The 12,740-nt window shown below is 47.4% G+C and overlaps 1 protein-coding gene across 1 annotated transcript in view; it reads left to right on the top strand.

Annotated features, from left to right (window-relative positions):
* The window catches only part of SKOR2 (SKI family transcriptional corepressor 2), a 52,915-nt gene extending 42,376 nt beyond the window's left edge, over positions 1-10,539 (top strand). Inside the window, exons 8-9 of the mRNA XM_045296047.1 lie at positions 3,520-3,585; positions 9,906-10,539. Coding sequence (XP_045151982.1) covers positions 3,520-3,582 — 63 coding nt within the window. The 3' untranslated portion in view covers positions 3,583-3,585; positions 9,906-10,539. The remainder of the gene's footprint in view (positions 1-3,519; positions 3,586-9,905) is intronic.
* Positions 10,540-12,740: the final 2,201 nt, after the last annotated feature.

The raw sequence follows: 12,740 nt of genomic DNA, 5'->3' as shown, positions 1-12,740 counted from the left end.
GCAGCAGTTGACAGACTTTGAGGCTAGGTCATCTCTTTCCAGTGATCCATCTAGTGTCGTGCACCTGAACCATGCAGTTAGTCGTCTCTCGGTGGTCTGGGCTTTCTTCTGCTCCTCGCTCCTGTTGAGAGCCTGACCCCACCTGGATGTCTGAGCCCATGCAGCCCTCTCTTGGCACAAGATAGGAGGTTATTGTCTCTGAAAAGATCCCGATACTTTGGATCTGCTGGCACCAACTGCGCAAATGTCCCAACATAAGGACAGTGGTGAGGGGGGTGCAGGACCAGGCTGTGTTTCTCTGTGTGGTGCATGGGGTCCCAGAGTCTGAACCAACCCCATGACACTGAACGACAACACAACCCTTGGATTGCTTTTCCCCTATGCCTGCCTCGGTGACCGCCATGCTCCTTAAAACGAAGGGAAAACTCTTGTAAGTCTCACTGTAGGCATGTGCGTGGAATGTAATTAACATGAGTGGTGCCTCCCAAGTCCCCAGTTTTACATTTCACGGAATCGGAGGCACCACCAATGGTTAAGAGGCCCATTATTTGATGTGTCAACGGAAACAAAGCTTCCAGCTATTTTTCTAAGATATCATCAATTATAAGACACATCGGTTTCAAGAAGATTTCAATGTGATGGGCAGGGAGGAGGGAGGAGACATCTTAGAATTACTGGAATAAGGTCAATTTCATGAGCAATTAAGCGATGGGCTAATATCGTCTTTATTTATTGTCCATGAATTGGAATTAGCACTATATCATTGTACAATTATCCAGTTTAGCCGGACAGATACGTTAAGTTAAAGCTGAACACAGTGGAACATCATCACTGCAGATTTTATTTACTGCTGGCTGCTTCTTACTATAGCCACTGAACCTAATTGAAAGGATGCTTGTGTTTATTGTCTGAAAGGGTGAAATATTTTCATCACATCTATATACCTATATCTATAGATTCCTATAGAATATACATATATTCTATAGATTCCTATAGAATATATATATATATATATATATATATATAGAGAGAGAGAGAGAGGAATATGTACATATATTCCTCTGCTCACAACTCTTTGCTCTTTTGTCTTTGTGTTGTGGGTGTTTAGGCTTTATTTTGTTAAGTTTTAGTAAGATAAACACAACAGTCAATGCTGGAGTGGGTTAATTCCACCCATGGGTTTAAATTCTTATCTGGTAGTTTGGGGATGGAATGAGCTTATTTAGGAATGTCTTTTCCCTCAGCTTCTGATTTTTATCTGCTTTTCCTTCTCAGCTTCCCACCCCAATGTGGGATGCTACGGTATTGTTGCAGGGTGGAGCAAGGCCAGGATTCTGACGCAGCCAAAGGTCTTTGTCTTCCAGTAAAGAAGTTTTCTTTGAGTTAAGATGAATCCGTTTCAACACTTTGATGAGATAGCACTTGGGAATACCTACTCTCTCTAGTCTCTAGCACAGAACGGACACCGCACGTAAACCCTTGTGGCACCTCATCTTGACGTTGATGGCTCTCTCTAAAAGAGAGAGTGGCACAAAGGCCTTTCCCTGGTCACCCTTCCTGCCCTGGAGTTTATATCAGTGTCACTGGTTGCCCTAAGTAGTAGGCATCCATTCTAGGTTCTGTTACACCACACACCTAGAGAGAAAGGTGAACCAAGTGCCTTGGCATTGCAGCATACACCATCACGGAAAACCAAGGTTCACAGGCATCTCGTTCATAGCAGGTGTAGCATGACCTGGAGTGAAAAGACCGGGTAACTAGAGTAGATCCCCGTGTGACGGTTCTTGTCATAGTTATCTAGCTGATCTCAGCCCACGGTCTAAAATAAGAGATTAGGACACGGGGCTTTTCATGCACGGTATGAATCATTCATTCCCTTGCTCCTTGCTGTGCCCTGGGTGTGCTCCTCGCTCCACCCAGGCTGTGGCTGAGGATCCAAACAGAACAACGCATAGTTTAGACCTTCTCGCCCCTCCCCCTTCATTAAAAAGACCAATCAGATTCAACTGAATGGTTATTATGGTCAAATGGTCCAACTCATCTTACTCACTGGCATTATAGATTTAGAGCTCTTCCCATTTGAATATAGGTTCATATTCCTGGACCGGTGGGGGTATGACAGACAGTATGGCAGCCTGCAGGACCCGTGGGGGATGCATAGAACAGCGGTCAAAGATGCTGCCTGATTATAATGAATCATTGCCTCTCCTCCCAAGCTACTGCATGACGGCCGAATTCCAAGTTACATTCCAGAGGGCTGAGTCGTTTCTTTCTGTGAACGGAAGATCGTTCGATGTACGATCGAGTCCAATCTTTAGAGCCCAGAATGTAGCCTTCTATCGATGGAGGCAGGTAATACAATCACAAGAGCACCTTAACTGGGGTTAGTGGAGAGGCACAGATAAATAATACATGTCCCAGTGCCCATCATGTGAGTTTTCTAGCGGTAGCTTTTCATCCCAAGCCCCAATATTCAGACGTACTTCTCAAGTTATCCCGGTCGAATTCTCCAGGGCCGGATTTTCCACTCGGAGCAGTTATTTCTGATCCTCCTTTCTACTCGCTGGAACGTCACCCAGTGTGATCATCTGTGTTTTGTCTTAGTTGCAATTTATAACAGTAGCTGATTGCATGAAGAAATCACTGTAATAAAATAGAAGACTATGCTGGACTAGTTTGTAATCACATTCTTGTTGGGCGACCTTGAACTTATAACAATTAACCTCATAGCTCAGTTTTAATATCAGAATGAAAACTAACACTCCTATGTACTGTAGGTTTTTTTTAGTGTTTTATTGTTTTGTTTTGTTTTAAATGGTGAAATGTCACCTATCACCATCAGGGACTAGCTGTGGATATATAGATCCTCTACAGATTCATCTATCCTGGATTTCATATACAGAAAGACATACAAAACAGAACAACAATAACACAGGAAAAATCTCAATCAAAAAGAAATCAGAAAATATTAAATATCAGAACAGATATAAAATGGGTCAAACAGGAGAACACATGATAAGGTATTATATTTTAACCTAACTGCATCTACCTTAATCAACTTTCCAGCGCACTCTGTCTGATTGCACACTTTTCACCTCCCTCATCAAGGGTCAGAGGAGACTCACCAGAGGCTCAATCCATGTGGGGACCCAGCAAATAGATTTTGAGCTTCCACCGTCGTCCATAACCTTCTGAAAACCGGGTGCTTAGAATTTAAGCTCTACTCCCTCCTCCCGCCTTGAATTTTATCATTGACCATCCTTGGATCACACCAGCTGGTGTGGTTCTTCCTGTGGACTTAGCTGGCCCCTCACTTAGATGGCTGTGCTTTCTGATAGCCGGGCACCTCAGTGTCCGTCTTCACAGGTCCCAGAAACCCACACTGCCGAGCAGCTGATGGCGACCTCTGTCCCTGCCAAGGAGTCATCAGCCCTCAGACTGCTGAGTGTGATGAAGAGTCTGCATTACACTGTGTCCCCAGGGTTGGCTGACGGGCTCCTGCTTGTGCTTGTCTTACAGATCCCCTATGCAGCAAGCCTGATCAGGAAAGAGAAGCTTGGTGCCCATCTCAGCAAGAGCTAAAAGGTGAGATGACCCGAGCACAGGTTTTCTTAACTTTCTGAACTGTTACGCTTGATCATGTGTTGTTCTTTTTGTTTTAATCAATGTGGTTGAAACAGCCCAAGGGCTTGGTAAAATGGCATCCTGAGTTTCCACCTGGGGATGGGGCTTCCTAACGGACTGGCTACCAGTCCCCTGGAAAAATTCGTAAAACGCAGAAAATCTGTCCTTCAGAAGTGATTTCTATTCTGTTTTTGAGTCTTTCTGCTCTTTTTGGTTCTACCTGGTTGAACTCTTTGCTGGAGTGCTCGCTGTGACTCCCAGTGGCCGTGTGTGTGTGTGTGTGTGTGTGTGTGTGTGTGTGTGTGTGTGTAGACAAAACTGTACTTCACAGCTTTTCAGTGGTTAATTTTTTGGACTGCGATCATCAGCACTTTCTTCCAAAGGTACCACTAGGTGAACAGGGACCTCAGACTGTCCACTTAGCAGCTGAGCACATTAATCACTTGTACCACACAGGGTCTCTCAACACCCCATTATTATGTTTCTAAAGCAAATGGAATGGCCAGAAAATCATGCTAATTACATACTTCATCCTCTCCAAAACTGACCCTCCCAAACTGACTCCCAGTTGCTCCCTGATAGGAACATGAACCATTGGGGGCCACGCAGACCGTGGACCCCTGCTGTAGTGATAATAACTCATTATTTCCCCAAACCAACAATGATCTGTCTACAGTTGACGCCAGGTTCAAGGCCACATCCCTGGCAACAATTGAAAAGACAAATATTCTGGAATCTTAAGGGAAAAGAAAACAGTGAAAATTTCAATGAACAGATTTAGAAAGTCTGTCAGTATTGCAAAATCAACTTTTTGATTATGTGGAAGAAGATGTTCACATGTGCATATGAATATCTGTACCTATATATACTAGCATCGAGGAAACGCAGGATACAGGACATTGTGATTTCTGTAATAGTGCATTAGGATGCCCTAACAGTAGGAGCTGCTAAATCAGGGAAAACTCAGATGTCAGAGGCAGCATTTGTTAGTGCTCATGGCCAAGGCGGACAGGAACCAAGTGTCAGTTTGATCTGTTTCCATCAGAACGATTCTTCCCACTCCTCCTGGAACACAGTTTCAGCTCGGGAGGGTTTCTTGACCGAGGGACTCCCTGCACTGCGGGCTCATGGTTCCTTTGCTTCCCTCCATGCAGAAGAGAGAGGCAGATGGAAATCCCGATTCTTGCCACCATCTTTGTTAGTAGCAATCTTCAGTCTATACGGCTAATGAGTATGTCATGGTTTATCAGGAGTTTAAACCCCTTCCAAAGCAGTCACTCGCCCAGATGCCTGCCTGAAGGTTTATACACAGGGAGAGAGGGGGAACGTTGTTGGGTGTGTGGTCCATGCTGCAAACCCAGGAGGAGATTCTGAGGTTCCTGAGTTTAGATCCAGGGCCTGCTAAGGCATGGGCTTCCCATCCCCCAGGAACAGATGTTTCCGTAGCAGAGGGGGGCCCGGACCCGCCTCTGTGAAGTCAGAAGCCGTTGAACCTACATCTACAATCCTGTACATTTGAAGTATTTTTCTTCAAATCTGAAGGTCACTTGGGAGATTTCTTTATCACTTGGGGAGATTTCTTTCTCACATTCCACTTGGCTCCAGCAGAGCAAACAGATGAGTTTTAGAACATTTAAACTCCGGGAAATCTTAACTCACAATATCAGGGCCATCGAGGCAGGACTAATCCCAATTAGTGCCAATAAATTTCATGATCTTTTGAACTGCCAAGCTAATTTTCTTTGGAACCCAAAGAGAAAACTAGGAGGATGCCTTTTTCCCCATACACCCCCCTCCCTTTTTACTGAAGAATATAATACATACCCGGATAGGGCTGCGAACCACGAGGGCCTTCGGCTCCATGGATTTCCCCCAAGAGAACCCACTGGTGTTTCCAGCCCCGATGTCCACCCACCTGCTGTCTCTTCCCAGCGGCTACACACCACCCTCCAACACTGAGCGGAGATGCGCTTCTCCTCTTTTTGAACTTTACACTAATGGCATCGTATGGCATGCTCTCTAGTGTCTCATGCCTGCCCCTCCCAAGGGTTTGCAAGATCCATTCCTTAGGAGGTGGTGTGATCTATACTCTTACTCTCCACTTCCCCCCACGCACCTTCTCTGCTTGTCCGCGAAGTCACTCTCGCACCTGCAGAATGAAGCCTTGCTGCCCAGCAGCCCCGCCTCGGAGAGTGGCATCGACTAGGGCGAGGTGGAAGCCAACAAGACGGATCGGTGCTTAGTAACCCATGCTTCCTCCATGCTGATTTTGTTTCCATCCTTGCAGACAACGGGGATTTCTCTAAGTAGACCCTGGTGCTTTTGGAAGATTAGTGGTTACTTAAATGCTTAGCTAAATCAGCCAAGCAGAGAATCACAACCCTATTGTTAGAGACAGGCTCTGATTCGCAACATGCCAAGCCTGCGAGGAGTTACCCCGAGAGAGATTACACAGATAAAATCATTACACCAGACAGCGAGACACATTCCGTCTTGCTGAGTGACCACAGGTTTCCAAATTAGGGACTGATGCATTAACGTCTTGTGCCCCAGTGACCCCTAAGGTAGTGCCACCCAGTGGATTCCAATATGACTATTACGAGGAGGAAGCTTTTCAAAACCACAGGCAATCCACTTAATAAGCTGAGTAAGTACTGCCACATATCACTGCGCTACAGATTTTTTTTTTGGCCTTACATGAGGACATAAATTCCATGGTGAGTAAAAAAATAAAGGTCGGCCCCAACCAAGACACTCCAAAACTCCTAACTCGCTGCCATTGAGTCGGTTCCAACTCTCAGCCACCCTATCAGACAGAACAGAACTGCCCCTGTGGGTTTCTGAGACTGTAAATCTTACAGGAGTAGAAAGACTCATCTTTCTCCTATGGAGCAGCTGGTGGATTCGAACTGCTGACCCTGTGGTTAGCAGCCCATCGTGTAACTCACTATGCCATGACAGTTCCTCTGACCAAGATCCCAGCCATGCAGTTTCTTTAAAAGAGTGAAATCGTCCCTAATGCTATCAGCTTCCAAACTTATATACATTGAATACGCTAAACTTTCCCTTAATAACTCCATAAAGAGGCATCATCTGTGAGTTTATCTAAACCTCTCCTCCACCTCGGCAAGTCTCCATTGGGCCGTGCATTCTGTTTGCTTAGCTACCAGCTGGGTAACTCGTACTTTATTTTATTTATCTTCAAAGCGCCTTCTAAAACAAGCCCTATTAGATTAGGCGCTCCGCTGTTGTGGGGTTTTTTGTTTGTTTCAGTGTGAGCTTGGCGGTACAATGGAACCTATTTGAAACACGCTTCTAAGTGCTGCTCATATTCTCCTTTTTCTTTTTGTAAAATCATTTTATTGGGGCTCATACAACCCTTATCACAATCCATACACACATCAATTGTGTAAAGCACATTTGTACATTCATTGCCCTCATCATTCTCAAAACATTTGCTCTCCACTTAAGCCCCTGGCATCAGCTCCTCATTTTCCCCCTCCCTCCCTGCTCCCCCCTCACTCATGAGCCCTTGATAATTTATAAATTATTATTTTGTCATATCTTGCACTGTCCGACGCCTCCCTTCGCCCACTTTTCTGTTGTCCGTCCCCAGGGAGGAGGTTATATGTAGATCCTTGTAATCGCTTCCCCCTTTCCACCTTACCCTTCCTCCACCCTCCCAGTATCGCCACTCTCACCACTGTCCTGAAGGGATCGTCTGTCCTGGATTCCCTGTGTTTCCAGTTCCTGTCTGTACCAGTGTCCATCCTCTGGTCTAGCCCCATGTTCTCCTTTTTCCTGGGATGTTCCTAATAGCAGAATTATCCCTAATGGCCTCCCTTTCCTCCTGTGATTCCTGTGACCCAGCTCCTGCACAAACAGCCCTGTGAAATCTGCACCCCAAATTAAAATGAAACGATGCCCACACGAACTTATTTATTACTTTACCTTCATTTTCTTCCAGGCACCTTTAAACCTTATACACACGTCATCCATGTGACCACAGGTATTCAGGCAACATCCATGAAGCTCCGATGGCATTCCCAGAGAGTCAAATCCGTCTACATGCGTGGAAAGCAAGTCCCTGGGCACTGACTGGCTGCTAGTTATCTAGAAAACAAGCCCTGGGTTCGAAATGGTTAAGTGTTCAGTTGCTAAGCAAATGGTTGGAGGGTTGAGCCCAGCCAGCGGCTCCAGGGGGGAGTAACCTGGCAGTCTGCTCCTGTAAGAGATTAAAGCCACCCTCCCTTCACTGCCACGGAGTTCTCTCTGACTCACAGCGACCTGTACGACTGGGCAGAACTGCCTCTGCGGGTTTCTGAGACCGTAACTCTTTATGGGGGTAGAAAGCTTTGTCTTTCTCCCAGGGAGCGCCTGGTAGTCTCAAACTGTCAACCTGTGGTTAGCCGCCCTAGTGCCAAGAAAGCTCGAGGTGACAATCCTACTTGGTCACGTGCCATCTCCATGAGTCGGCATAGACCCGAAAGCATATGAAACAACAAGTCGTACAGAAATGTGTTGACCAAGCTGGAAAAAATCTCAACTAAACCCAAACTATCATTTATTGAAGGTGCCTCTGGGAGGCAGTGAGTTAAGCAATGGGCTACTAACTGCAAGGTCCCTGGCTCAAACCCACCAGCTGCTCTGAGGGAGAGACATGAGGCTGCCTGCTCCTAAGATTTCGTCTCAGTAACTCTAAGGAGAGCGGTTCTCCGCTGCGCTCACTAGAAGGTCGCTGTGGGTTGGACTCCGGCTCAGTGGCAGTGGGCGTGGGGATGGGGATCGTTTATTGCGCTCTAACTAACTGCCCAGTTCTGGGCTACATTCTGTACTGCCTTCTTTCATTGGATCATTTCAACTCTATAAAAGGAGAGCCGCTATTGTCGCCACTTTGTACATGAGAAAACTAAGTCTCTTAGCTAGCAATTGACAGAGCTGGGTTCAATCCAGTTCTGTGTCATTCTAGCACCCCAACTCTATTTCCTGGGTGGTGAGCCTGGCTTCTGAATCTGATACTTCCTGTGCCTCTTAGCTTGAGTAAAATCATGTCATCTCTTTGAGTCTCACTCTGGTCTTTAGAAAGAGGGGAGCTAAATCTGACCGAGGACTCTTCCGGTTCCAACACTTGACGGTCATCACGCTGTGTGCCAGTGCTCCATCTACTGTCACAAAGCAGCCGCTGTCATTAACGCAGCTCTGGCACATAGCTAACGCCCAAGGACATGACCCACAGTGTGTGCCGTACGTCTGCATCTTCCTAACACAGGTTGCTGCTCTTTGTCATCTTTCTGGGGAGTCCAAGAGGTTGATCCCCACCCCCACCCCCATGTTAACTCAACAACGTCTACTTCTTTGGTAAATGCTTCATTTTCTGTTCACTTCTAGAATAATTGCTTTAAAAAGAGTAGCAAGAAAAAAGATCTTGAAGGCATGTGGAGGGACTGTACTGGAACATCGTGTACCTTCTTTTTGAATGGATCAAGGGTCCAGCCTTGCATGTATCCATTTCCTCCATCTTTAGCAGACTTAAGAGGTCTGGACGCTTCCGAGAGTCTCCATAGAGAATGGCAGCTAACGGTTGCTAGCACAATGTGCCCGACCTGTTCTCAGCACTTTATTGAATCCTCAAACTACCCCTTGAGATAAGCACTGCCACTTCCCAGCCCTTACCATTGAGAAGACGGAAATGCGGGGGATGAGCAAGTGGCCTGTGGCCTGACGGATGGGAAGAGGCAGGCTGGGGCTCGTCAAGTCCACACCTGGCCTGCTCTCCTCTCCTCCCAGACGGTCGCCTCCTTCAGATCTTCCACTATCTGTCACAAACACGCAGTTAATAACTCATCTGATGGCTTTGTGGTTTTTGACCTGAAAACCCTCCAACCCTATGGCTGTCCTTCCACCACCTCAGGACACGAGAAATAGATGAGACTTGGAGCATTTCAACCACAGCCACCAGGGCACAAGAGCATGCATGTCTGTCCACCCCTTTCAACGCAGGTTGTCTTAGCATCTGCCCAACGATCGAGCAGAGCTTCTAGAACCCAGACAAAGGAGGCGTGGCGCACCAGCACACACTGTGGTTTAGTAATTGTTGTTTGGTTCAACGTCAGATTGCACGAACCCAAATGAGAGAAGAGGCTTTCCTAGCACAATCACTGGAACCTGTACTTTACATGTCTTGTTTTAAATATATACAGGAAATCGTTGACGTGTCTTTTGATGTCTTCCAATGCTCTGAGTGCTCAGATTGTCACGCGTCACCTTTTGCCTTGCCCCAGGTGCACAGAGCCCTGCCGCGTGTAAGATACAGCCTGCCACAGAGTACTTGGGACCCGCCTAGAGACTGCAAACGGAGAGGGCGTGGGCATCCGATGCAAAATCAGGTTCAGGAGACCCCCAAGGACAAGTGACCTCAAAGCAGCATGGACAACCATGTAAAATAGACTGTAGCAGCCATTTATTAGTGGGGGGAGGGGGGAGCCAGCCAGAGCCATCACTGCTTGTCGCGTCTTTTGGTGGAAACCAAAGTGTGAGTCTGTGTTTTTAGAAGGCCAACTGAACCCAGAGCGTGGGGAATGTTGTTCGCCCACCAGTGCGGGGGACCCACGGACGGCCCCGGGAGACTTCAATGCTGTGGACACAGAAAGGGCACCGATTCAAGACTGGCTTTCCCTTTAAAGACGCGAGCCTCGGTGGGAAGCAAACACAAGACTTGCCCTGGAAGTGGGGATCCCATTTGGACCCACGGGAAGGTATCAGCCACAAGGCTGCTCTTCATAGCAAACCGGACAAACAAACATGCAGATGGCCCCTTCCTCTCTGGTACTTTGCCTGCTGTCTGAAGGAAGATTGTATTCCACTGGAAATATTTTACAATTTAATATTGAGTGTAATTAAGAATATAATCATGTTATCGAAAATGGTATTTAACTGTTGTAGTTTCTTTAACATTCATGTGGATAAAAAAAAGTCTATAATAAAAACAACTATGAAATAATTGTCGTGTTCATGTAGTTAAATGCACCTTGGGTTGGGGGAAATGAAAGAGAAATGAATACTTTTTAGAATTATTTTGGCATAAAATATTCAAATAAATTATTTTTGAAAGTAAAGTTCCTTTAAAAATGATTATTAAGGGCTAGATGAGCCTTTGGCCCTCAGCAGGCGTGGGAGAGCCCCCCATGACAGGAAGGTCTCTGTGCGGGTAAGGCCGGGTCTCAGTTCTCACAAGGTCTTCTGACAGCTTTGGTGATGAGTGGATGTTAGGCTTCCCACCTGCTTGTGAGGATGCATGAAAGCCCAGGAGGTCATTTTATGCCCAGAATTCGGCCTTTCAGATGAGAGCAGGAGAAGAGCCCAAAGGCTCTTGGGCCAGGATCGCTAGATGGTGGTGGACTGCACCGAGTTCCCCTGTGCATAACCTAACCTGAGGCGGTCGCTGACCATCGTCGCTGAAGGCTTCACCTACCATTGGCATTCCTGGCCACAAGACTTTGAAAAGTCATCGGCAGGAGATGTGACGCTTGCCCCTGACCACCTTTATGACGATCAACTATCCCCCAAAGCTTCACCGCTTACCCTGAAGGTCCACCCGCTTATCCTTGGCTGGCCCATAAAGAAACCAGAGGAGGGAGACTCATTTGTGAGGTGTTTGGTTTTGGTTAGGTTTGGTTTTGGTAGTCCATGAAGGAAGGGAGCCCTGGTGCTGTAGTGTTGATGCGTGGGTCTGCTCACTGCGAGGTTGGCAGTTCGAATCGACCTGCCGCTCCTCAGGAAAACAAACAGGGCTTTCTACTCGTGTTAACGAGTTATCCTCTCGGAGAGCCCCGGGCAGTTCTACCCTGCCCTCCAAGGTCGCTGTGGGGCAGCATGGCCTCGATGGCAGTGAGTTTTTCAAGGAAGGAAAGAAGCTGGGATAGAGGACATCAGCCAGGCTTTGGCATGTGAGGACCCCGACAGAGACCACCCGCCGGTTGCTTCCGAGTGTCTCCTGACTCATGGCAACCCTATGCATGTCAGGGTACAGCCGTGCACCCCAGGGTCTCAACGGCTGATTTTTCCAGAAGTAGATCATCAGACTTTTCTTCGCGATCCCTTTGGGGTGACTCCAATGTCCGAGCTTGTAGCTCACAAACCATCTGCAGCCCCCCAGCAATTACAGGGAAGAAATGAGCCACGTGAAGAGTCTGTGATTGAGCCCGGGAGAGGCCATTCGCTCTGAGCGGTTCTTCCCAGAGCCTGGGCCTCAAGCAGACCCGTGGACATGGCAGGCAGGGCCAACTCTGGCCGCTGTGCTTGGGGGAGTGGGGTAACCTGGGAAGTTTAAGTTAATGGAACATTTCTCGAAGGGAAGCTTTAAATGACACACAAACAAGCTTTGTACTTGAACCTCATGGTAGAAGTGGCACAGTTAGCTGGAAGGACACAAGTCTGACCTCAGACCAGCCACCAGGGGACAGCATTTTCTGTAGAACCCGTCACAAACACTGGGATCCGAGGGATTCTCAGGGCAGAAGCAGCAGCTCGGCCTGGAAGCCCAGAGGGAGAAAATAACCAGCAGATGTGCTGATGAGTCTAAGGTGTCTGTCCACCAGCTGCAGCAGCTGACAGTCTAAATCTGCCTGAAACCTCATTCTTGTCTATCCAATGACAACTTTACCTGTCTCAGGTAAGACGAGCTGCTTATCGATTCGACTCTAACTCAACACGCCCCCTTGGGTGTCAGCGTAAAAGTGGGCGCCATCTAGTTTTCAACGACTGGTCTTTTGGAAGTAGGGGACCAGGCCTTTTTTTTTGAGTCACCTTCAAATGGGCTCTAATCTCTCTTTTGTCTTTCGGTTAACAGCCACCCGAGGACATGGGCCATTTACACCATGCAGGGCCTCTGGCTCAGGGTTACTAGTGCTGAGGTTTCAGCGAATGGCTTTGAGATTAGAAGCAAGTAACTTGACAAACACATCTGTGGAGCCTGGCGGTCTTCCCCACGGGCGGCATAGCTCTGGAGGAACAGTCAGCATCAGCGTGGAAGGCCCTTGGCTTCTGCTGCTGAGAACAGAGACCTGCATGCATGCTGGTCCAGGCTCTATGGAAACCTAGCCAAACACCTGACTCTG

Source organism: Echinops telfairi, unplaced genomic scaffold (assembly GCF_000313985.2).
Source record: "Echinops telfairi isolate 266 unplaced genomic scaffold, ASM31398v2 ScPeMD7_7400;HRSCAF=8409, whole genome shotgun sequence".
NCBI lineage: Eukaryota > Metazoa > Chordata > Mammalia > Afrosoricida > Tenrecidae > Echinops > Echinops telfairi.
Note: the sequence above shows the minus strand (reverse complement) of the source record. Positions and strands in the feature narration are given on the sequence as shown.